A 27085-nucleotide genomic window follows, 5' to 3' on the forward strand; every position below is an offset into this window, starting at 1 on the left:
CATCAGACATCACCACCAATAAGTAAATAACTCAATTCATCAATGAGGGCGACAGTAAAACACAAAGAACTACGAGTTGCACTAAACAGAGTCCCGTTAATCACAGCCTTTGTATGCAGAGCTGCATTATCTGGTGAGTAATCTTTCTAATTATAAAATCATGACCAGGCCAGAGCAGACAGTGTCCTCGCCCCGATTCTCTGTACAGATTCACATCTCTGTGCCAAATGGCAGTGTGGTCACAGCGTAACAAGGTCCAGTGTGTTTACTTAGACATTTGATACATCAACAGATGGACTGTGACCCGAACTGTACGACTGCTTCAGGGATAAGGGCTCTGCTTGAGAACAAAAGTTGCCTAAACTCCAGCCACAAGGTCTCTAATATTTGGTTGCTATAGTGCATTGTAGCAGGTGGGCAGCAAGCCTCATGTGAACAGCTTTGATCCTGTGGCTGGTCTACACCTCAGAGCCGTCTGCGGCCACTTCTCCCTTCTGTGCAACCTGAAGCCACAGCCAAACAAATGGGCTGCTATTGAACACCCAGTCTGTTAACGCCTCCTTCTTTACAGTATGAAAATCCAGTTTTCCCAGAGACCTGACTGAAAAAGGTCTGCTGGCTATCAAATTAAAGCACAAAGGATAAAATGCTGCTAAAAAAAAGAGCCTTGAATTCATTCCAGGACTTTTATAAAGCTCAGATTTGTTTGGATCCTAAAATAATCCAGGACTGATAAATATTTCAGGTGCAGACATCATAGTTTTATCTTTTACCATCTTTTACCTGTTTGGGTTCTCTGACTTTTTACAGCCAGGGAGGGAAATCTTCCAAGGACTTTCTGATCATTTTAAAAGTATTTTCACTGGTTTGGGTTTAACATCACCTGACACAGAGGACTGAATCACATATTTCTCTGTAGTTTCTCTGTAGTTGCCAGCTGTGCAGCACCGTTGTTGCGCTTTGCGGACTGATCACGTGACATATCACGTATCAGTTTTTATTAGCCGAAGGAAAACACGGGAGGAGATAACAAACACGATATACTTTATGTCCAAAAGCTCTTTTAGCTCTTTCTATCCTGCAAAAAATGAAGAAAACTGTGGCAGGGGTGTTGTCTTTGGCTCCACTGCAGGGGAGGGGTGGTGCAGAGGACTCAAGGGGCACAGTGCCCGGGAGACGGATGGAGCAGGTGGAGATATTTACTCTAATGAGGGTTTTTCCTTCTTTTGGTGATGGGGGGGGGTCAGCTGGAGAGCTGAGGAACACTGGTGTCAGACCTAAAACCACTGTATACACTATAATAAGCGAGAAAAAATCTGAATCCGATGTGTGATCACAAAAATATTCTAGCTTAATTAATTTTTTGAATTGAAATTGGTTTAAAAATTTTCTATGTTCCGTTTCATAAAGGCTTAACTGACTTCTTGAATCCCAGCCTGCATCAAATACAGAGAAAAATGACAGTTATTATTCTCTAATCTTATCGAGACAGATTCCTGAGCTAGGACAAAAATATAGTAAATACTGGGATAGTGATAGTTGGAGCCTGGTTTTACTGTAGTGAGTTTCCAGATTTTCTCAAATGTATCAGAGAAGCTGCATACAGTAAGTCTTAGTTTCTCAAGTTTAAGATGTTGCCACTGAGTCAGTGTTTGTGTTCTTAAGAATTAGTCTGTGACAATACACTTAACCACAATTGGTCCCCACGGATGTGTTACCTTGACTAACAAAAGCAGCCAGATCTTGCCATTTGAGAAAAACATAGACAATTAACACCTCACATTTCAAAAAAAAATAATTTTTTACTATAATACTGGTGATTTTTGCTTTTGGGGGCAAGGCCAAATTTTTAGACTTAGCAGAAAAAGCCTCTGATGACGATGATGATGATGAGAGAATCATCACAGTTGCGGTTCAGGGTCAATGCTGCCCCCTTCTGGAGCTGAATGTGAATCACGGCCAAACTGTATTTACCACCGTCTGCTGGGTCTTCTATCTGAATTTGTGAATCTTGTGCCGTATGAAGACATCTCTACCAGTAACTGCTGAAAAGGTGAAAACTGGAAGATAAAATTTCACCAAAATGCACTAAACAAATGTGTGATGGTTCAAATTCCTCTCCCAGACCTTCTTGTTCACCTTTAAGTCAGTGACTGGAGTCACAGTGACGTTTGCTGTGTGTTCACCCCTGCAGTGTATTTGAGTTCTTACTCAGTCTGTCAGTCTGTTTTATTTTTGTCTCCCGCCTTCTGTGTTATCATTTATAGACTTCATGTCTGTGTTGGTTATTTGCCTTTTGAGTATTTCCTGTTTTATTTGAAGTTCAATGGGTCATGTTTTCTCTTAATGTTAGTCCTCTCCATGGTGGAGAGACTATTTGCCTCTGGTCACAGGTCCTGGGTGTGGAGCCAGATTCAGATGATCCTGTTCAAGAGGAAATCTTGGATCTAAGTGATCTCAGCTGGAGCAGGAACACTGGAGCCCCACCCTGGAGGCTGGCCTGGTGAAAAAGTGCTCATTGCCTGAATAAGCTACGTGTCCATCACTGCAGGTTTTTCTTTGGCTTCTCTGTAAGCAAATCTTATTTCACTCAGTCCTCTGCAACTCTAACTCTCCGTGCAGTTGCAGTCCAAGTCTCTGGGTGTTAACTGCCCAGCTTAGAAAGGACGCTACTTGTTGTCAGAGCTTGTCTCGCTCTCCTAACTACTGTTTATAGCTCAGATTATTTATGTCTTTAAAATAAAACCCACGTGCGATGACAGAAGATCACAAATTGTATTAGTCCTGTCACTTAAAGAACATAAAAATAGTAAAACCCAAACCTATGGAAGGTTGTTTCTGCCGTAAGTCAGCATTTTTAAACAAATGATAAAGTCATTGCATAGGTTTTCCCTTCCACTTGAGATAAAAAGATAAAAAAGTCAAGTTCAAGTCCAGTGTGGTGAGGGTTGTAAATGTTTGTTGGACGAGCTTTTGTGTATCTCCGACAGACGCATACAAACACACGGAGAGCTCGCTCCCTTTCATAAAGCTTTATTTCACAGATCCCCCGTAACAGGAGGCCGAGGCAGCCGGGCTCATTATACATTTACATACACTGTGGCCAGTCCTTACCGATGCTCCCCGTGTTAAATAACTCAATAATTCAAGACAAAAACAGCAAAACACACACGCACACACACAATGCTCAACTTAAGGTAACAATAACAATATCATAGCGACGGTAATAATAACAACCATTGTCAAATATTATGTATTTCCAGGATTTTATACTGTATTTTCTAAAATTTGTTACACAGTCAGTCATCTTTAAGGTGCACCATAAAATCTGCATGTGACGTTTCGGTAAAACTTGACAAAAATGCTGCACCATAACACGCGGTGAAGACAGAGAATACTTAAGCTTTTTATGTGTTTTTTTAATGTTTCAGATGAGTTTTTTTTTTTTCCAGCCAGTTCTGCTCCTCCTTGCTGTCCCTCTGCTGTGGATACCGTGGATGTGGAGTCAGCGCAGGTGAACGCTGGTTGTTTTGTTTGGCACGCTGTTTTATAAGCCGCTGTGGTGTGGCATGAATCTCATAGCTCAAGCAGAGACGAAAGGCGCGTCTCCATGGATGTGTGGCGACTCACAGGACCTCTGCGGAGGAGGAAAAGAACAAAACCAGAAGCCTGAGTGTGAGCATCGTTCGTTTTATGTTTAATATGTTCGGTGAAAGTGAGACTCGTGTTACAGTGAAGAGCGCCAGATTGATTTCAGATGAGGGGACAAGTTTTCAAAGATTGTAAAATAGGTTTTAGGTCCTAAATCCCATCGCAGCTGGGATTCTGTTCTGCTATGATCAATCATCGGAGCTTAATTGTCAAATTAATGAATTTCTCTCTCTCAATAAATCATGGTCAGTCCTCCAAATGATCTCTGCTTATTGAAATCTTCATTAATGTTACTGAAGTCGCCCGAGGCTGAGCTATTGCTGCAGCCTTGCATGCTCATCTCTGACTTGATCGTTCTTGGTGGAAACCTGGCTGAACAGAGGTGCTGAGATGATGTGCTCCAGCCTGCACTTATCCCAGCACCTCTGGCCCTGTGGCAGGTTTCAGCAGGACGATGCCCCCTACAGGAGCCTAACTAAGACACACCCACTCCACTCCACACTGCCGAGGCAGCAGAGCTCCCTCTCCCTCAACCTCGCTGCCATAAAGAACGCTTCAGGAAATCATTCCTACTGTTCTCCATAAAACTGAACAATAACTCTTCTCTCTCTGACAGGTGAGCTCACCCTTCACACATATTTCTGTGCAGCTGCTTCTTAGATTTATGTGTAAATATGATTTATTAATACAATTTGAACGATTCTCTTGCCCAACCTCGGTCTTATTTTCTACTCTTCTTTAAGTTAACCTCAATTTAATTTCCTTATTTTTATCACTGTTTCATATTGAAAATAAAACTCACAGTATAAGGAACTCAATATGCACCTGTGACACTTTTAATTAAACTCTGTTGTTTATTAAATGTCGACTAAAGTATTTTCATTCTTTTTTCTTTTGTCTCTTTTTGGACACGTCTGGGACATGCTGGCCCAACATGTTCATCAGAGGCGGCTGTCATCCAGGAATTCCTCAAAAATAGATCCGGACACTTGTGCCATCCATGTGCAGATGATGTGCATCGCGTTCAGAGAAGGCCGTAGCTCATATTAAACTCCTTCTATATTCTAATATTCTTATGTTCTTAAGCTAGCAGTGGTTTTATGTCTCACTTCTGCCACGCTGTGTTTGGTCCTCGATTCTTACCCGAGGGTGGAGTGTTTTCTTGTAAAGTTTAGCTAATAATGGAGCTGCTGTTACCATGAGAAGCATTCTTGCGCAGCTGATTTGTAAAAGTAAACCTACTCCTGCAATAATTGTAGTTTTGTTACACTAGCATGCTCATTTTTACCATATGTTTTAGAGTAGATGGGCAGGACCCTGTTGCTCACATTCCTGTTTGATGTTGTGTTTCTGTACCTGCGACATGCTGAGTCTTCATGGGGCCTGTTTTCATCAGGAAGGACTCTCCTCCCTCGAACGCCATGATTGGCTCATTCACCAGCCCGCTCTGCTGCTGGCTGGGGTTACCGCTGCCGCCACTGTTGTTCAGTTGAATGATCTCCTCGAAGTCAGTCCCGTTAGCTGAGACGCCGTTTTGGTGCACGGAGGGCTGGACGCCGTTTACAACAACAGGGCTGGAAACGCTTTGTACTGGGTTGAGCACCGATGCACCGGGGGCCTGCAGGTTTCCAGGAGCTGCAGAGAAATTAGTGGACAAGTAACGGACATTAATAACTTTTTCAGATGTTTACAGAATCAGTCTAACATTTGGACACATCGACTTATTAAATGGAGCCTTTTCTTTAATATTCTTTAGTCCCTGTCATATGTAAACTGTTAAAATAGCCAAGATCCACCAAAATCTCAAATAACAAGATTATTGTATGTGCAGCTAATCGCCAAAACTTCAGGCTTCCTTTTGCATTAAGAGGTCAAGTTTTGTTTTGTTTTTCTACTTTTGGCTCTTTATGATCTCTTTAGGTCAGTAAAAGTAGGTTTCCCTAATGATCCAGAGTTATGTTGGACATACTGGTGGACATACCGCCCACAAAACATTTCTGCTCATGCCTGAGGTGTCACAGCTTAGAGAAAAGTTCAGTCCTGGAACAGGAAGGGAAGAAGCTGATGCAGGAAACAGATACCGGAGGTTTTATCAAAGTTTTCCACAGAAAATGTCATATTTCCTATCTGCAGGAATCTCCTTCAGGGAAATCTGCCAGTCTCTGTGTTTTGTGTCCGGTTTCAACAAAGAGGAGGTGCACGACAAGCCGAAACAACACCACACCGTCCCGTGTCACAACAGAAGGAATAAACTGCCTTTTTATAAGGTCATCTCAGGTTTCACCACACTAACCTACTGTGGTGACGCGCACTAGCATTATATTAGCACTCCATTGTCTGGTGGAACCACAAAGCCAAAGAAAGAATGCCCATTTATTATATACAGTATATTTCCTGGGTTAGTAATAGACCTTTGGGTTGGAAAAGCCCCAGGTGACAATCTCACAAAGGTGGATATAATCTTTGAAAAAGCCAAAGTAGAAAGGTGTGAATGAGTACACGTGTTCAAACATTTCAAGTTCTTTTGTGACTGATTTAAAGGTTGACTAGGGGTGACGGTTACCTTTACTCGGCTCTGCGTCCTTTCCGTTGACCTGAGGAGACGCTTTGACATCCTTCTGTGATTGCAAAGAGCAGAACAAGACTCGTGTTATTCCACAAAGACGAGCAAGTGTTCAGTCTGGAGCCTGTTTCGAATGAATCACACCGACCTTATCTCCCGCATCGCTCTTCCGAGTCCTCTTCATGATCTCCTCGAGGCGCTGTGCAGATCAGACAGAGACATCAGTGCTCTTGTTTTTTAGCTCGACTGTGAACTGTCTGTGACTTTCTGAACTCTCTACAGATGATGTTTTTCTCTCTTTGGCCTCACCTTCTTCCTCTCCAGGCGCTCCTGCTCTTCTTTCTGGAAGTGCTTCTCCCTCTCTATGCGCTGACGCTCGGCCTCCTCGCGGGCTTTCGCTTCAGCTTCCTCCCTCTGAAATAAAGAAGATACAAATATGAAGCAAGTTTAAAAGTTTTTCACAGTAAAACTAAAGACAAAAAAGAATAAGTGTCCCTCCTGCTCTAAATCTTACCAAGTAAAAGTTAAAGGTGACCAAGGGTTCAAAAGGGAACGGGATATTAGCCTAACACTGTCCACACAGCTTTACAACATATTATAGGTACTGTAAAGGTAGATTTGAGGAAAACTTTAGTTTAAATGTACCTAATAAAGTAACACATGAAATACAGGTAGAAATAAAAGAGAGGCTATATATGAAACATATTTTCTTGTATTTACAAAACAATGCACTATGACTTTTAGATGTGACTACAGCTGGAATAAGCATGGATAATACGCTGTAGTTTGGGGAGGGCCTCAGAGAGGACTGGCGGTGCCTACTGGGCCAGCAAGATACCCACTTTCTGAAGACAGCCATGAAAAAGGACATTTTCAAAGCCAATATTGACAGCAGGAAATGCAACATAGCAATCCATTCATCCATTCTCTTCCGTTTAACCTTTTCAGGGTCGCAGAGGGGGCTGGAGTATGTTCCAGCTGCCTTATGAAAAGAGCCAGGGTACAGCCTGGACAGGTCACCAGTCTGTTGCAGGGGTAACATATAGACACAGACAGCCATTCACACTCACACCTATGAGCAATTTAGAGTTTCCAGTTAACCTATCCCCACTAACTGCATATTTTTGGACCGTGGGAGGAAGCCGGAGTACCTGGAGAGAACCCACACAAAAAGACACCGGCCTGATAGTGGAACTGAACTCAGACCTTCTTGCTATAAGGCAACAGTGCTAACTACCGTGCCACCATGCAACATTACAAAAGCAGTAAATTACATAAGTAAACAACCTCATTTGGGCTATAAAAGCTGAGGTTTATCTGGGTGATTGTGGCTGGAACAAAGCTGTTTTTAAACCCGGCTCTTCGGCACTTTGAGGCTTTCATCCAGAAGAAAGAAACTCATTCTGCAAAGGCTGTGAGCTGTCAAATAATATTGAACCACCCACCTGTTGTATATGTAGACAATTAAAAAAAGAAATAAAAAAGCTTCCTTGAGCATGACAGATAATGCTTGAGGCCCTTTCTTGCACACACCTTTACATTTTGCCAAAAGATTTCAGTTTTGAGTCAATAATTGCTTCAAAATATTCATGAGACTGACTTCTTTTCACCATCTGACCCTTAAACGCACCTCTGGTGCATGTGTGCTGCAGTCAGCAATCATATGTTGAGTGTTAGATGGGGCTCCTTACACCATTAAAAAACATCCAACTGAAACCAACTGACCACCAGGGGGCAGCACCTGCCCAGCGTGGTCTGCAGGTCTGCAGCCTTCAGGCCTGACCTCATATTATGTGAGTAACCCCCATTACACGCTTGACTGGATATTTAAACACACAGATGTTTAAAATCCAGCAGTGAAAACAACACAAGGTGTCCAGCCAGCTGTTTTTAAAATCTTGCCTGCATCTTCCCAAAGCCCTGCGCATTTTCAGAGCATTTAGTTGAACACTTGAGCGAAATGACCTCTAAAAAAATATGAGGCCACTCCACTGTGAAGCGAGCTCGCTGTCAGGGTGGAACAATGGCCTGATTGAGAGGAGCAGGGGAGTCGAGACGAGCTGAGTGCTTCAGGCATGGCGCGCACTGACGCTGCTTATCCAGAGCCGAGCGACCGAGACAGAGGCAGCACAGGCCCGCCGCTATCCTCCACCATCACAATGGCCCCCTCATCGCCATTATGGAGGTCACCAGCTGGCATGTGCCCACAGCAGACAAGGGCCCTCTGACTGTTAGTGCTCACGACGAGTCACAGCAGCACATACTTATACTCTTTAATCTGCCCAGATGCCAGACAGTCACAGAGGCTGATGTTTGGGCTCACATGCATCACAGTTTCCTGCACATTAATCTGCCCAGATGGTAAATGGGCTTACTGCATGTGGGGATCACTGGGATTCATGGTGGTTAATGGAAAATTAAAGTGGGGTTTCACCACAAAGGGTATTTACAGTTAATGGGAGGTGATGATCTGTCAGGAACGGGTGTCTGATTCTCACTGGATTACCACAAACGCGCCGAAGGGGTTAAAGGATAATTCTGGTTTAGTTCAACGCAGTGTATTTCCCACTAATGTGGCCACTGTAGCTCTGTGGGTCACTCTGGATGTATACTATAAAAATCTGACTTTTCGATGCTGATGATTCAAGCCCATGGAAGCTCGTTTCAACCAGTGATCTCAAAATTTCAACTTTCTACGTCACACTTCTGAGAAAATAACTCGAAACTGACACAATAACTTGAAATTTTGAGTTATTACTTCAAAAATTTGGGACAATAACCCAAAACTTTTGGAAACAAGCTTCCATACATCCAGTAGACTTCCATACTTTCCCCTTTGACTTTTCTCAGTAATTATGCCTCTGAGCATTTAAATTTAGGGAGAGAAGAGCTGTCAATCAGACAGCACAGCACTGAGATTTTTATTTTATTTTATTGCCTTATTCCTTTTTGATCAGCTTCTAAGTTTCTCTTTTTGCATTGTGATGCTTATTTCCTCATGAACACCCCACCTAACACTTTATTTTTTCCCCATCGTGTTAAAGCTTTGTTCTGCACCTAACTCGCACATCCCTGCCTTCTCTCCTCATGTCCTCTGGCTTTTTCCTTTTTCATTAAGTTGCACCTTCTCATTTCCTTTGCCCTACTGCCTGTGACCTGAAAATCAATCTCAGAAAGGATGTCTTGAAATCCTTGAATGTATGTGGAGGACAGAGGGGAGAGGAGGCTTGCAGGAGGAGCAATAATCGAGGATGCACAAGTGGATCCTTTGCACCCTTCAAAGTATGAAGAAACAGCTGAATGCTGAAGGCAGATGAGCTCAAGAGAAGTGGTAAACTTTGGCCCATGTGTGCATTTTCACACTGTAATCAGAATAAATTATTTTGTTGGACTAAGCGGTGCAATGGAAGGCAACTCGAATCATTGTTGCCCTCCTGATGCCTTTTTGAGGACTAGATGAAATGCATTGAAGCATATTTGTACCAGAATCTATTTATTTTTTTACTGACTTAGCTCGAAGCCCCGGGCTAAACCTTCATTAAACCCTCGTTCACCAGCTTTCCTGCCTCCTGGACTCATGTATGCACTGGTTTTATTCAAGTTGGAATGACTTAATCTGCAGCTTCTTAATAACTCCTGTCATCACCCACCTGTCTCTGCAGCCTCTCGTTCTCCTCCTGCTCGACCTTCGCTCTCTCCTGCGCCTCCTTCTCCTCCTGAGCTCTCCTGGCTTCGTCTCTCAGGCGCTGCTGCTCGGCCATGAAGCGAGCCTCTTCCTCCCTGCGCTTCCTCTCCTCTGCCTCCCGGGCCCTTGCCTCCTCCTGCAGGATCCTGAGGAGAAGTTCCTGTGTTATAAGCTGCGTTCACATCAGCGGTCTGTGGTGCCCTCTCCTAAATCCTAAATAATTTCTTTTTTCAACGTGTGCCTGAGATGATGCATTTTATTATGTTGTAGGTTTGCTGATTATTCACTGTAACTGTGTTGCTTTAATGTTTTGTTTACTAGTAAATTAGTGAGTGTTTATTTGGGTTTAGATCACAGCACAATGTTAATCTCTGGAGTTTTCCACTGCCTTACAAACTCAGAAAAACATGGCCTGTCATGCATTGTGTTATCATATTTTATGAGGCACACAGTCCGTGTGGACAGCAGGTCTCACTTCTTCTTTTGCTCCTGCTCCAGACGCTCCTGCTCTTCTCTCTCCCGCTGCTCTCGGGCTTGTCTGCGTTTCTCTGCGAGGACGCGAGCGGCCTCCTCTGGGTCGTTGGTGCCCGCTGAGGGCCTGCTGCTGGCCGGCGCGGCCGGGGTGGAGGCGGCAGCGGGTGCAGGAGAAGGAGCGGGATTGCTGACGGTGGTCGCCGCAGGTTCTACGCTCGGTACAGCTGGAGACGCTGCTGATACGACTGGCGGGCTGGGAGAAAGAGGAGTGGCCGGTGCGGAGGACACCACGATGGCAGGGACGTTACCCGGAGCTGATAGAGAGGTGAGAAAGAGACGTTTTAACAGTGAGGTCTGATTTAGCATTTAATGAATTTTAAAGCTTCCACTGTTATAAAGGAAGCCACACAGCGCAGATCACAGCGAAAGCGTGAAAGGACATTTTGTCAGACATCATGAGCGAGCACGTCGATCACGGCTCACCGCTTTCCTCCTCTTTAAACAAAAGAGCAGCTTCAACATGACGGCGTACTGACAGTCCTCTCCAGACATTTTCTAGATCGATCTATGTGATTTACACACATCTTATTTGTCACCACAAAGCTGAATCTCGTTCTATCACAAAACTAAAGCTGAATTTAAAGATGGCTGCATGTTTTAGCTTCTGTTTTCTTTATCGTTTTCACTGAATAGATGCAGTCGGAAATGAAGGAATTATAGATTTGCCTGCAAATTGAACATGACTTGGATGCTTCTATCAGAAATGCATGTTAAAACTTCTTATTAACATCCTCCTGGATGCAGGCTTGAGCATTTGATTTCGACAGGACATCGGTGAACACTCTAGGGTGACGATTGTGGTTTTACTTTTGCCTGCTGGAAAGCAAAAGTCCTAAAAAGTCTGTTTGGTCCAGTTAACTAAAAATATATATTTTTTAAAAACAAGCGGTGAATAGATCACCTGTTACATACTGTACGCCAAGAGGTTATCGAACCAGTTATTACAGATATTATTATTAGTTTTCTGCTGCACGTTTCACCGAAGAGTCACAAAACTGTCATTAAATTAATCGTGAAGTTCAGTTCCTGATGCATTCAGGTCACTGTAAGCTGAGCTTTCGCAGAGTAACCAGCACACACACACACACACACACACACACACACACACACACACACACTGATTACTGCTTGGTGAATGTCAGCCAAAACCTCCAGGTCACCTTGAAGCCACAGACATCATCAGTGTGATATCCACACTCACTCTTTTTCTCCTCTGAAGTGTCGGGCTGCTGGGGTTCGTGGCCCGTTTCCACGGTGACAGCAGAAACTGCCTGGGGCTGCACTCTGGCAGGCGTCTGGGCCCGTTTCGGTCGGGTCTTGGTGCCGGGAGGAGGGGGCGTTTTCTTGCCCGAGGGGGTCTTCGCGGCACCTGCTGCTGGCACCAACGGGGACAGGGGGCGACTTTTGGGGGCGGCAGGTGACGGAGGTCTGTTTTTGGGCCTCGGGGTGCTGAGGAGCAGACAGGAGGTGAAATATGAGCAGGAGAACGAGTACCAGAGATGAGCGAGAGGGGGGAAATGACATTTCAGATCAGTGCAGGAAAAGGTAAAAAGGTTCCCAGCGCGCAGCATAAAAACACAAAACTAGGTCATGTGGAAGTTCTGAGTGATTCGATGTGAAACTCCGCATTTAGCCGTCATTCAGTCAGAGAACTCCAACTCTCACTCTAACAGACCTGCTGCTAGAGTCCAGCAGCGTCTCTTTTAAACGTTAGGCTACTCCACCTTCGACCATCTGCCACACATTAACCTGCTCCAAGGCTAAAGCAGTCTATCTCCCAGCCTCTCGCCTAAATTTATTAACCGTTTGCTTAATAAACCACAGTTTTGTACATATTTATCTGATGTAAAGCAGGTAATCTGCTGCGATACCTGGTCTCTGGCCTGGATCTCTGGATCGTGGTCGTAGGCGATGCCGTCTGTCTTTTCTTCTGCACTTTCTCTTTTGTGAGAGCGCTCTTCTCTTTTTCATTCTCTCTCTCTTTGTCCTTCTTCTCTTTCTTCTTTTTATCCACCTTGAAGGAAGACATGAGACAAATAACCAGTTTTTACCTTATTAAATAATCGTGTAATTTAAAGCCTGCTGTAGCTGGAAAATGAAACCCAGTTCATTATAGCTGCAGTCTTCTGAATTTGATTAGGTATAATACTTTTCATAAGGTTTGTGTGTGATTCATGCTGTGTGCTGCAGAAAGACTCAACAATAGACTCAGTCACATAATAATTTTTGGCACCATCCAGTGATGTTTTTATCACCTCCTGGAAAAAAATGTCTCGTTAACTGTTGTTTTTATGGCATTAACTGGAGCTTTAAAATGAATTTTACTCCACTAAAAACTAACTAAAACGTTTACTACTCTGTGTACTCTGTACAAGCTATTTTAGCTCCTCCCCCTTTAAGCCAACTGCCTTCTGACTGGCTGCCCCTCACAAGTAGAAGGTTTAAGCAGATGGTGGGTGTGGCCTCTATGGCTGAGATGACCATAATAGGGCTATCGCTCCTCTAAGACATCATTCGAATCCTAGAGTGGAAAATTCTGTCTGAAGATTACTTGATGACTAGTGACCTCTGACCTGATCTGAAACTTTGGTGCGTTATGACGGTTTTGTTACGATGAACAAAACACAACAATTATTTATGTGAAGTATTGATTAGAATATGATCAATCCTGATATAGATTTCTGTTACCATAGCAGCATATCAGGGGTACTTAGTGAAAATGATAATATACTCAAAAACTGTTTAATCCTAATCACGCGCTCCTACCGGGGTGGAGTTTCGTCGGCGCTGGCGCTGGGTGATGTCCGGCGTGCTGGCTGAGGAGACCCTCCAGCGCTCTGCGGTGTTCTGGTGCGGGTGGTGATGGGAGCAGGCGTTCAGCGGGCTGGCCGAGGCTGAACGGGAGCAGTGGTGAGAGTCTGAGTGACAAACAAACATGCAGAGAGCCGCAGCAGGGCCGAGGTCACACACGCATACAAACACACACCATGCAGGGTGGTAAAAACCCCACGGTGAGGCCACACGGCGAACACGACATGCTGCGGGATAATGACTCAAACCCCGCTGGCCGACAAAGTGACGGCAGCCGAGTTGAAGGTGACGGATTGATCACACTCAAACAATAATCAAATTTTATTGCTTTCTATTGTAGCTTTATATTTGATTAAAGCATCTTTCCACTTTATAAGACAACACTAGCTCGAGCTACATTTCGCCTCACCAACACTGAAGATGAGTTTTACTTAAAAATAGAACAAAATTCTGAAAAAGTAATAGAAATACACAGATGATGAAGGTCGTGTCTTAAAGCTCATGTCTTCCAGAAGGTTTTGGACAATGACACATGTTTGGTAGTTTTGCATCTGTACACCAAGTCAGTGGACTTTAAATCCACCAACCCAGATGCGAGCCAAGTGCAAGACTTTCAGCTTTAATTAAAGACATTTAATAAAACTAACTGTCGAGCAATTACAGCCATTTTTATAAGTAGTCCTTCATTTTCAGAGGTTCAAAAGTAAGTAGAAAAACTCTCTTATGTTTAAATAGAAGGATCATATCCTGGTTGTTTGACTTTGGTGGTATACAGAGGGGAAATTACAAACTGTCTTTGTCCAAAAACCTGTGGACCAAACTGTGTGACCAAAAGCTCCAGAAAGAAAACAATAAATGTCAGGTTCAGATTACAGAATATATCTTTTCTGTCAATGTGTCAGATTAGGTGAATGTTGCATCATAAATTACTGTTGATCTCCAACCAATCATAGCTTGGCTCCAATGTCATGTCACTGGGTAGGAAAACAAAGGGACAAACAAACTAAATAAACATTTATGCAACAAGTGACAGATACTGGCAGCCAAAAAATATCGCAAGAGAGGCGAGTTTGCTTTTTACTTCACTTTGTTTAAATACCTACTTACAAAACTATTACTATCTCTTATGTTAATGGGTCAGTTCTTAACGGGTCTTTTATCCATGAAAAGGCTGGTTTTAATATTTTTCTTTTGGCCCCCAGAGCCTTCTTTACAGCATATCTCTCATTCTAATTCTAACAAAATGGTAATTTGAATCTCATACAAATTATCTAAAAGGTCTATAAAAAGTTGTTATGTTAACTTCTTTTTACTGAGAATATTAGAATAGATCTCTCTAAAATAAATTTGTTCTATTTATTTTTTACTTTAATATCATGAACTACTGTATAGTAACATCTGTGGTGTATTTTCAATTCCATGCATAGCTGGTTTTCATATCACCACTTTTGGATTTGTATATTTCGACAGGAGCAGCTTCAACACCCGTGACTCCTCATCAAACTCATCAGTTGTATCATTGTCCTCTGGTTGATAGTTATATTGTCCTCCTCCTCCTCAGAAAGAGGGTCATCCATATTGCTATGCTGTTCTGGTTCCGCTGAGCCTCACCCACATGACCAACTACACGAAACATTATGCCACATTTAACCAAAAAGCATATTTACGCCCGGCTTTAATCTTTGTAGTTAGTTCTTCACTTCGTAACAGCTCTGAGGAGGGTGAGCTTTTTTAAAATTATCCATCCGTCCTGTTTGTTGCTTCTGGACTTTTGATGGAACTTTAATGTTTTGGATTACAACCAGTTTGTTCTGAACACTGCCTCGCTGGGTCTCTGCATTCAGGTCCACACTTCCTCACACTCCAAGCTATGGCAAGAATGAAAAACAATCTAACAGCTTGGTTGTTTTGTTGGCACTGGTTGACGTGAAGGGATTTACGACCTCATCATCATTCATTTTTCTGTCTGTATCATTCAGATTGAGAAGTTTTTGTGATGATATTGTGTAGCCTGAACCCGGCATAAATGCACCATGTAGTAAGACTGACTCTCAAACCAAGGCACAGTTTAGGACAAACATACCACATGGTCCACAAAGGATAAAAAGAACAGGGGAAGATTAGGATGTTATTCTGTTTTGTTTGATTCACAGCAAACAAACTCTTTTCCTTTCATGAAAGGAATTTAAAAAAATCACTACATACAATAAGACGTGTGCACAAAAGGAGAGGTTAAGCAGAGTAAGGGTAGAAAGGTATAGCAGGTGTCTTACACTCACGAGAGTCGCTGTTGTTGAGGAGGGTGGCGGCGCTGCGACTGCGGGCCAGGAAGGACAGCGTCGGCGTCATGAGCCGCTCCACGATCCGGCTCTCCCATGGGCTGAGGCGCAGGCTGCGGGCTGACACAAGAGGGCGCTGTCAGTGTCGAGTTAGTGTTACAGCAGATACTCCTCTTACACACTAAAAAACCTCCCACTTCACACTTTCACGCACACTCACACACCCTCTCTACGTCTGCCTCCATCCAATGCAGAGTGGAGTTTTTACGCTGCATTCGTGTGCTGCTGAAAACCTCACGAAAACACACACATGAAGCCGGATGAGGAGATGTTACCTGGTTATGATGTAAACACCTGTAAATAAACACCTTCATCGTGTGTTTATTTAGCCAGACAAACCCTCAGACTGTCAGTGTGTTTGTGTCTTCAGGGTTTGAATTCTCAGACAGGAATAAAATGCAGATTAGTCCACAGGATTTTACACGAGTTTCCACCTGCACCTGAATGCACGCTCAGCTACGGAAACATTTCAGGGAAGCATCAACGCTCACTGGTTGATTCGAATGTCAGCAGGTGGAGCCAAGAAATTAAATATGATTAAAATTTAATTTTTATTTGATTTATAAATACTTTATTCCAGATCTCTTTGTACAATAAAATCTATGTTCTTCTTGTTGGGTTTTGTTTCCTGGTATGCTGTGAGTCAAAAGCTCTGTATGATATCAAACAGATGGCATATTACTTACACGATCACCTGCACACACCTCCGGCTGCGAGTGCAGAAGCCCCACCCACCTGCTGTTCAAACCTTTGGTTTGCAACAGGCAGCCAATCAAAGAAAGTTCTCCAAAGAGTAGATAATAATGGATAAACTGAAGGCCTAAGACAAGAATTGTTATATGATTTAAAGGTGGAAACTTCAACAGGAGGAAATAGAACTGTAGGAACTATTTTCAACAGCGGATTAATACGCATTTGGTGTTCTGGAGGGAATAGTTTGTGGCAGCACTCTGACAGTAAAAAAAAACTGCATGTCACGGAGATTTTGAGGAACAATGGAGCCCCATAAGGCACTTTATTCATGGGATTTGTGGACAATAGAAAAAATAGGAAATCCCCAGACCCCAGTGCTTCTTTAGCTCTGACCGCTGAGGTTTAACTCATCCAGTGAGTCTTACTGCTGCTGAGAAATGTTTGGTCAAACTCCAGCCTGCTTTTCAGATATGATGAGACTCAACACTGAAGAGAAGTCGTACAGGATGAACGCCTGAACATGTCGTGAACAAAGACATCAAATATTTTTTAAAAAAACACACACACAGAGGAGTGTCCCTGGTTCATTTTTACGACTTACCACTCAAAAACAAAATCAGGTAAGACCCACTTTGGCCATTTACACGACCCCACACTAACTGCTAAGAGGCCTCTGAGTTTTCTGGGTTCTGTGCTGTTTGTCCTGCAAGCACAGATGCACTCCTCTGACCTGAACATGGCTCTGCGTGCTTCTTTAGCGAGTCTCATATGACAAAGAGTCAACATCCAACAACAGGAGGATATAATCCAACGGATTGTAATAAAGGGTGGAAGAAAGAAAGAATAAATGGCACTCACAGGAGCGCACGTCCACGTGGTTTTAGTCATGGTTTGACGATAAAGACGTATACAGATGACTGGGTGTGCATTTTAATACATACAGGACAAAGTAAAACTGGGCGGTGTATGTATACGCCGAAACTAAAACAGCAACCATCAAATACAACATTTTTAATGATTTATAGATTATAGATAATGATGATTTACAATATATAAAGCAGTAAACAGTGTGCTGTTAAAGCACCAATAACAACAATCTAATTATCTAATCAGTTACATAATGACAATTTCTACTATTCATTTTAACATAGATGGTTTTCTTTCTAATCCATGCAGCATATTGTAAGAAAAACAATGTATTTTTAGTATTTATCTAAATGACTAACACATATTATTATACTGTACCAATATGTAGAACTCTACATTTATTTTTTCAGCATACTGCTGCTAATTAAAGAGGTCTGAGAGGAAACTAGACCCTTGTCAGGGTCAGGTGAGAAATGTAAAGAAGCACGACGAAGCATGAAGCTCGTGCTCGTTTGGCACGAGCGTGGTAAATTTATCTGTTTTCCCTACAGCTAGTTTTGAAGTAGTTTTCCCACAATCAATAAAAGATGAATATACTCTGTATTTTCCCTGGCTTAAACTCAGCTGTTTTTCCAGAGAATTTTCTGTGAATAATATTATTAAACTAAAAGAAACTGAAGTAAAACCAAAGCCTTAAAAACATGATGCCACATTTAACAAATGACAGAAGAAAGCAGAACTCGTACTTTCACTTCTTCCAGCATCACTTGGTAATTCGATATTGTTATTGTCTCAATAACATCACGTACTGGTGTCAAACATGCAGACCAGGGGCCAAAAACAGCTCAGCAAACTGTAATATTTAAGTGTGAAAACTTGAGTAAACCCCTTAGTTACTGTTACTTTTCAATAATGGTAAAAAACAAAAGTACAAAAACATGGTAAGCCTTCTGTGGTGATGCCAACCCGAATAGTCAACAGTGGAGATGTCTGAAAGGTTAAAAGTATTTTTAGATATAGAGAAGTTTTTTTTATGGTTCATTATTAAATAAGAAAAGCTGGGTGAAATACTTTCTGTTGTCAGTTGTTTAAATGTAAAAAGAAAGTGGTAACTTTCATTTAAGCTTTTCTGGCTACTGTTAAAAAACCTGGGAAAAACTTAAAGATTTAAGCAAACGCTTTTAGGTTCGGTCCACTCGAGATGAAATTAGGCTGCACGTCACACCCAGGATCTAAAAGGAGTTTGACAGTCTTGCTTTTACTGTTTGGTCCAAAACCCCACAGACAGACAGAGTCTCACTGTGACGTCCGTCAATTTACGACAGCCGGTCGGGTTTTTGGCGACTTCCTGTCTGTTGTCCGGTAATTTTAACCAAAAACATGCTGTGCAAACTCGATTTTTAGAGAGGCTTCGTCCATGTGTGACGATGATGTTCAGATTCTTTTCATTCCTCTGTTGTAACGACACACACCAGCCAGAGTGTGAGACACCTCACCTACAGACAAACTCCACACGTACACAAGGGTCAGTGTGATCTGAGCTGCTACGACTCATTCGATATGCCGCCACTCTTAAACCTCCACCGTAAAGGCAGTCACCTCTGCTGCACACAGGACAGATCCTTCTCACAGCATGTTTTATGACAAACTGATAACCCGACTACCTCCTGTTGCTAGGCAACAGTGGTTTCCCTCCTCCTCTTCCTTCTCCAATGCGGCAAGGGGAGGCTGAGCTGCCGCCTGCTGATCGACCGTTCACCTCGAGGTACCTGCATCTGTAAACGTCACCATCCCGCCACCCTCTGCAAACTGGCCCAGAGACAGCAGCTCTGCTATCGACCGTCCTTTCATGTGCCTGCAGTATCGGAGTGTCTGTATTAGTGATGATCAAGCACAAAATCTGAATCTGTATTGTGTTGGCGAGCGAGCCGAGAACCGAGCTGGTGATTGCGCCGTGGGTGATACGATCAATAATAACACGTCATGAGGCGTGACGAAATGAGATGAAGACAGTGTCGCTAATGTGTGTATGTGGGAACTCGGGAGACTGATAAAAGAAGTCTGATAGAGCAATTTAGACATACTATTGTACTGCTGAAAAAAAGACAACTGCTCAGTTTGTTACAAGCTGAAAAATATCTTAAAGCGACTACTTCTATTTATTATTATGATTAAATTTCTAATTGTAAGCATTCAAAATTATTAAGAATTATTCTGTTCATGTAAAAAAACATTTAATTACTTAAATAATTGAAAGACAATTACAATTGGCCTGAAAATTCAGTTTTTAGAAGAATTTTTAGTGAAATATTTTTACATATTTGTTACATGGCATGCTAAAATCATCTTATAGTTTTCTACAACCTCAAACAAAAGCTTCAGATATTTGAAATATTACTTTAATGGAAATTCGAAAATATTACCTACAGCAATGTTTCAAATTTAACAAATAGAAAAAAGCAAAAAATGGAAAATCCAAATCTGTTGTGCATTTTCATCAAATTCTTGTGGCAATTTGTGAAACGATCACAACTTTCAATTTACTGATTTGTGTCTATGATTATTTTTTGCTTTTAAAGAGTGAAAAAAGTTTGCATTTTGATGCTGGAGGGGTTGGCGGCGGCGTGAATGTGGCTTGTTTATAGTAAAAGGTCTCTGAAATCTCAGCTGAGTACACATATAACGGACATAAATCTGAGACAATATGCAAGAGCTTTATATAAATATATATATGTAGCAAACCTAGATCTGTCAAGTTGTGTGTGACAACCACAATGTGATTAACGGGAATGACAGAAATACTCGAGTAGTTTTTTCATGTTACTGATGAGCTACGGTGAAACTGTCACACTAACTCAGGTTGATGGCTATACTTCCAAGTACTCCATTTTATCATTTACCCTCTGAAGCAAAACTTTGTGTTAAGTACTAATAAAAACATGCCAGCATGCTAACACAGTAAACTAGGGGAATTTTATATCTGCTGAAAGTCTGCGTGTTAGCATTGGGAGCATTTTAGCATGCTGATGTTGCTGTTTAGCTTGACTTATGTGCACAGTGCACACACACGGTGTAGAAATAATCGTGCTAACGCCCATTTAAGTTATACCAACAACTCGGGAAATTAGAAAATCCACTTTTAAGCATAAACACGATCTTGGAGAAATAACTTTTCAACTTCTTGTTGAACCTTACAGAGCTAGCTAGCACAGTTTCATGATGAGTTTCTTATTTTAACTGCAGAGCTTGTTGCATAATTTTATGCACTGTTTGAACAAGAAGAATGATGTAATATATACTTGAAAAGTATCTTTACGTAAACCTAAAAGTAAGAAACTGAGAAAATGTCTTATACCACAGTCACACTAGGAAAAAAACTGTGTCTGATATCTGCGTGCTGGTGTTGTGGCTGCATTGTTATAATAATGTCTGTCCAGGATGAAAATTGTAACAGATTAATCACATTGCTGATGTCATAGCTTTCAATGTGGGGAAAAAGGAAAAAAATGCCTTTGTTTATATAAAACTCTTCTAAAACAAACGTTCAGCTTGGTTTTAGTTCATTTTGGTCATTTAAAATTTTTGGCTAATGCTAACTGAATGCTCAGACACCGTCATTAGTCATGGCAATGTTGATCCTGGATCAACATTATTATGATGATAAAAGAATAACACCAACACAGGGATATCAGATTGTGCAGGGAAAATAATGGCTGGAGACTGTGGCATGACCAGAACTATTAACCGTGTGAGCTTGTTGTCTTTGAAAGTTTGCTTCAGTCTTGCAGTCAGATGCTATCATCAAAGTAGCTTTTGGTGTGATAAAACATCAATAAGACAGCGTCAGTCTGATATTAGTCTCCTACCAGCTTGTGATTGAATAGAGTCAAGCTAGCAATTATGTGCAATCTGTTTGTAACAATTCAGTGATTATGAACAAATCTGTTGCCATTAGCTGCAAAGCTGTTGCTGTCAACATACACAGAAATTCACAGTATCTACTTATGGCGAGAGTCCAGCCATAACCTTACAGGCTTGAAACAGAAGTTCCTCTACAAATAGTTGTTGCTGCTGGATGGCAATTTAAAGCAACCTTGCTTGTTTACACTCATATAATCAGAATACGACCAGTTGAGTAATGGCCCCTATTGCAAAGAGATGTATCCCAGCTAATTAGCACTCATCAGCACAGATTGATTGCAATGTTTTGGCAATCTGTCTGTGTTTATTACTGTCAAACCCTTGAGATCAAAACTACTTGCAGATTCCCTGGACCACTACTGATGTTTCTTAGTCGCGATAAAGTTTCTGTCCTTTTTTACTCTAGTGTGACTGAGCCATTATATCGATAAACATGTAAAACCAAAGGAAACAATCCAATATTGTATAGTTTAAGACAGCATAAATATATATATTTGCATTTAGTTGCTTAACTTGATTCACTTGCAACAATCACACTATACCTTCCACCTATACCATCACCATCACCACCACCACCACCACCACCACAGCCAACCACCAACAGTACAGTGGAGGGGACAACCAAAAAGGAGGTGACAAGATGTGAACTTATAAGCCTATGAAACACCAAAATATACCACAAAATATGGCTCAGTGATGTCGAGGTGAAAGGGAAGCTGATCAAAAATGCAGAGGAGACTCAAATCAATGACAAGCCACCAACTGAAATTAAAGAAAAAAGTAAAAAAAACCACGATGCACACGAGACCGAGAGCGTGATTAAGAGGAGGGAGTAGGTGGTAAATGACCAGTCACCAAGCACAGGCAGGCAGGCAGGCCACCAGAGACGACAGTTATAATAAAACAAAACCAGATTAGGGTAAGAGGAGAAGGGGAAGGTGGAAAAGGAGGGGGATGAACTGGAAGGGAAAGGGAGAGGGAAGAGGAAGCCTGGTGGACACTGACGTCGGGTCGTCCTTACTTCTGTTGGGGGAGTTCCAGAGCGTGGCAGAGGACTTGGAAAGCCTGTTGTTAATGACAGGGTCCACCTGTCTCGGCAAGTTGACCGTGGAGGCCGAGCATCTGCCTGCACCGGAGAGAACGCAACAGACAACAACTGTTCACAAGGCGGCCGGGTGCAGGCGGCGGCCCCAGCTGAGGGCTGACAAGAGACGGGGCTGCTTTGGTTGGATCATGCAGCTGTCAACAGGGACTCACCGTTTTCTGAGATTAGACTCACTATCATCTAATCTGGAGTCAGATTTGGAGGGAAATGGGGAGGAAATTTGGGGGAAAGCGTGGGAGGGGTGGGTGTAGTTAGAAGTCACATTTCAGAGTAAATACCTCAAGCTTTCTTCCTGCTACCAAAACTAAAATATCACTCACGTTTCCACACACAATCAGGGCCTTTCACACTTTGGAGGAGAGGTAACTGTGTTGACCTCAGCACCACCCCGTCACACAGCATTAACAGAAGTTTGAGAAAGGGGAAATAAGTTCACAGCTCCCTGAAAAAACACACTTCACACTTCTGATCTAGTGAAACGTGAGCGTGATGGCTACCTTCAAGCTCGTCTTTCTGAGTTTAAATGAACAACTTTGACGCTCAGGACTGATTTTTGCCCAAACAACAATGAGGAATTACGAGTGGTATAATCATAAATTACTGAGTAGGTCATCTGCCTCTGGTACCCCACCCTTGTGACAGCAAACCCTTCATGAGCTATTTCCTTGAGTTGCATCAGCTGAAGCAGTGAGTCACAAGTCTGTGCAGCACAAAGACTTGAGTTAACAGAGAGAAAATCATACATATGTGCTTGTATTACTATTATTATTATCATTATAATTATAGTTTAGGTTCATCTGAAACTCACTCTCTCTGCGGGAGGTCTGGTTTAGGCCGCCTGCCCAGGACCACCTCTGCTGGCGGATCTCGGCCCAAGTCTTCTTGGTCGATCTCTTGATAGCTGCCTCGTATCTCTCCTACATGAAGAAACACACAGTCAGTGTTAAACTATGACATCTTTATAGTAAATATGCACCGGAAATGACAGCTTAACAGCTTAATTATTAGAACAGAATAGAATAGAATAGAATAGAATAGAGCTTTATTATCCCACGGATGAGAAATTTGGGTTTTATACAGCTCTTATAGCAAGGGGAATATAAAATATAAAAGGAAGCCACAAGGTGGTCCTATATACATAAGCAACTGAAGTTCATATATACAGGTAACAATGTACAGAAATATGTATAGAAATATTGTACGGAGATATGTATAAAATGCGCGGGGCTATGTATAAAATGTACAGTGAACAAACAAGCTGATGAGTTCGATAACCAAAAGGATGTTAAACTGTGTTATAGAGTCTGACAGCTGCTGTTAAGAATTAATAGCTAATTACTAGCCCAGCATAAGTACAACTTGAGAAAAGTGCAAAGGAAACTGGAAACTTCAAAGTAAAAGCTGTGCTTCAGCTCGGTGGCCAACATGCTTTAAACTTTTACTTTGAAGGCAAACAGTCTCCATTTCCAATTTGTATCACACTTTTCAGTTTCAGAACAGCAAGTCCATGAGTTCAATTCAAGCTATGATTGCAGCAATATGCTAACAACCAAGCTAATCACAATTCGGGTACCATGGGGTTACTGACTGGTCTGTATGTCTGTGAGGCTGTGGTCTTATTCGCTTGATCCTCCTATATTGTCACCATGATTATCACATGTCCAAAAGAGTGGACAAGTTAATCTCACGTGGCTATTGGTCACTTGTCTGTATATTATACTAATGCTGCACAGTCATTTAAAACATGCCCAAAGGTTAAAACTACGAGGTAATCACTGTTTCTTTCTACTCTTGGCCCGATGTGACATCAGTTAGAGTAGATATCTTTAATATGATGATCTCTTGCACTCTGAGTGTGAGCCCAGAAGCCCCACCCACCTGATGTTAAAACCTTCCATTTGGCAGGAGCAGCCAATCAAAATGAACCTGGCTTAAAGGCGGGGGAAATACAGCTTAAACTGCTTGTTTTAGACAGTGAATGTAATTGGGAGGTACAACTAGGGCCAGTATAAAGTAAATAAGGATCATTTTGAATTGTGAGTCACACAAAGCCACTCTAGAAGTAATAATGGAGCTTTAAATGAGTGTAATAGGATCCCCTGTAACGGGGATTTTCAGATAGAATGAAAGAGGCTAAATCACAGCAGCAGTGTGTAAACCTGTAAAAAGTGAATCTCTTAATTTATTTTAATCTACTCAAAATGACAGCATGCAAATGCATGGTAAATGAGGTCACAAAAGTATAATGAGATGCAGCCCACGTATGCAAGGAAGACAGGAGGCTTAGATGTCACGTAGGGTTCCTTAGTGCACTTGCATAATTGCAATGTGAATCCAAACCTAACTGGATCGAGTGTAAAAAGGCCCTGAAGCTCATTAGTTACATAATGGGAATATTTTATGATGTCAGCAATTAATTTGTCCACCCAACACTTATGTGCAGCTTGTTTGCTGAATGCTTGGCATCCTCTCTGTGATGGCAACACGACTAGTTACTGCTGTATGGTGCTGTTATCCAACAAAGCAGTTTTTCCACAGTCAGACAGTAAAATTTATCAATCTGAAGTCCCAGGGGAAATCACTGAATATTAAAAACTGTGTACAGCAGAGCGTTTTAGTTACATAAACGCTCCCTGACCCTATTTAGTGCTCAATTTTAGCAGAGCAGAAACTAATTCTGTGACTGGACATAAATATTCTTTTTGAGTATTGGTTGCTTCTTCCAACAGCTGAGGGATAATCATTAAAATCAACCTAAGAAATAACATGAAAGGGTTCAAATATGCAGTGTTTGTTACAGAGTCTATTTTTGGACGATTCAGATGTCAACTTTAAAGACAGATAAATGGGAAGCTTGACTTTTTCACCTTGTTCTTTTCTAGTTTCTGTCTCTGTTTCTCCTCCAGCAGCGCTCGACGTTTCTCCGCCTTCAGCCGCTGCTCCTCCAGCTTCCTCCTGCGCTCCTCCAGCTGATTCTCCCTCAGACGCCGGGCCTTCTCCTCCTTCTGCAGCCACTGAGCCTTCTTTGCAGCTGCAGGGTCACCACAGAAAGAAAGAGAATTATTTACAAAAAAAATATCAGTTTGAAAGAGTTTATTTAGGTCTCACGTGTTAGCTGCTTCTGCAATGCTGTGAATTACTGCTATATAAACAAAGGACTCCTTTTTCCTTATTTGGCACCTTAAAGGGGAGCTATTATGACCTTTTATGGCTTAATCTTTTTTACTCTTGGACTCAAGTAGTTCTGCATTAATTACAGTTAAAAAAATAATCAAAATGTATCATTTTGTGAGTCTTGGAACAAACCCTCTGTTCATAATCTGTCTGAAACAAACTGCGCTAGCTCCTCGAGTTTTAAGCCAGCTTTCTTCTGATTGGCTGCCCCTCATAAGCTGACGTTTTGGACAGCATGTGGGTGGGGCTAAAGAAAAAGTACTCTCACTGACATCAAACACAGCCAAGAGTAGAAAAACTGTCTGAAGCTTGAGCTTTGGGCTCCTTCTACATATGCTGACCTCATTATTTGAGTCTTCAGCCATGTTTACTATGAGCATCCAACACTCCATCAGTATAACTTTATATGACAGAAAATAAGGAAAAGCATAAGAGGTCCACTTTAAAAAGGTGCTTTGTGGGTTTACAGTGATTATAACATTTATTTACCTACATTTATGGATAATGCATTTTACCATATGTTTGGCATCTTTATTTGGTGGGTTAGAATGCTAATTTTTGCTGCTTAGTGCTTAACATGAAATAGAGCTGAGACTGATTAATTCTGCAGGCGTCTGAAGCTGTGAGGGTGCCAGATAAAAAGTTTGATAAAGTTGTTAAAGTTCATCCTGAGGAATAGCTCATCCTTCGGGAGCCACAGATTTCTGTATACAAACTCTGTGGAGATATTTTACCAGTAACCTGGAAGATTTGTCTGCGTTTGGTGCAAGAGGGAGAAGAGGGGAATCACCAGAATTATAAAAGGTATTCTCTGGGAGATAATATCATGGCAATCCATCCATCTGTTGTCATAATATTTCAGTCTGGACCAAACTCCCTGGAGCTGTGCCTCATGCCTGGCTAAAGCATAAGCATTAGACGCCAGTGTATCATTAATATATTATTTCACATGTTATTTTGGAATGTAATGAAAATGTAATTTATGCCTGTTATACGGGTTTATTTGAAAGTCGGTTCTTCATTTGTAATAGTATATAATCAGCTAAAGCTCTTTAAAGGCCTCTAACAGCAGCACCCAAACACAACGGGTAAAACAGACAGAAGACACTGTGTTCATTACACTTTAATCCTGATAACAGTAAATAAGCTGAAGTTCCCTGCTGTCTTTAACAGCACCCTCCAGCAGATGCCAGTTTTTCTGTGCACACACACTGCAGTGGCTCATTTCTCCGGGTAACAATCTGACTGCAATCAGTCGTTTCTCAATTTAAGAGCCTTCATCTTACGCAGCGCTTACTCGTCTTCAATCAGCTTCCACATCATACTTTATATGAAAAGAATGATTAAAAGAATAATGGAGCGGTCAGTATGGGTGAAGATGTGGGAGGGTTACAGGCTGGATCCAGCTGAAGGAACGGCATGAAATGTCTTTTTTTTTTTTCATGAGTTAACCAGCAACAGGAAAACTGCACTAAGCTATGCGAGGATGCAGCAATGGTCTGACACAAATACGTGTTTTATATTTAGTTCAGTTTTCTGCGGCTCATCTTCGCTAACGAGCCAACGACACGCACATGTCTGCACTTCATCAACAGCGAGAAAGCCGTCTTCACTCCTCCTTAAATCCTATTCCTGAAAAAATCTAATTATCCTTAACAGGACTAAAAAATATGTCAGGTTAACGCTTGGGAACTTGCTTTCACATGCTGATCTCTGCACAAAATGTCTAGAGCACAGTTGCA

The 27085-nt window shown here is 41.9% G+C and overlaps 1 protein-coding gene across 10 annotated transcripts in view; it reads right to left on the bottom strand.

The window, feature by feature from the left end:
- Nucleotides 1-3013: 3013 nt before the first annotated feature.
- The window catches only part of map7d1b (MAP7 domain containing 1b), a 51887-nt gene continuing 27815 nt past the window's right edge, over nt 3014-27085 (bottom strand). For 2 of the 10 annotated variants that reach the window (XM_005452757.4, XM_005452755.4), the window contains 14 exons: nt 25037-25200; nt 22978-23086; nt 22086-22190; nt 15518-15643; nt 13200-13351; nt 12305-12447; nt 11635-11882; nt 10375-10687; nt 9865-10045; nt 6524-6628; nt 6363-6413; nt 6215-6269; nt 5008-5286; nt 3014-3637 (listed from right to left, as the gene is read on the bottom strand). In XM_005452757.4, the coding sequence (XP_005452814.1) occupies nt 3627-3637; nt 5008-5286; nt 6215-6269; nt 6363-6413; nt 6524-6628; nt 9865-10045; nt 10375-10687; nt 11635-11882; nt 12305-12447; nt 13200-13351; nt 15518-15643; nt 22086-22190; nt 22978-23086; nt 25037-25200 (2042 nt within the window). In that variant the 3' untranslated portion in view covers nt 3014-3626. The remainder of the gene's footprint in view (nt 3638-5007; nt 5287-6214; nt 6270-6362; nt 6414-6523; nt 6629-9864; nt 10046-10374; nt 10688-11634; nt 11883-12304; nt 12448-13199; nt 13352-15517; nt 15644-22085; nt 22191-22977; nt 23087-25036; nt 25201-27085) is intronic. The other 8 variants (XM_013272584.3, XM_019350574.2, XM_005452759.4 and 5 more) reach the window with 7 other exon arrangements.

The sequence above is a fragment of the Oreochromis niloticus genome, linkage group LG22 (genome assembly GCF_001858045.2).
Source record: "Oreochromis niloticus isolate F11D_XX linkage group LG22, O_niloticus_UMD_NMBU, whole genome shotgun sequence".
NCBI lineage: Eukaryota > Metazoa > Chordata > Actinopteri > Cichliformes > Cichlidae > Oreochromis > Oreochromis niloticus.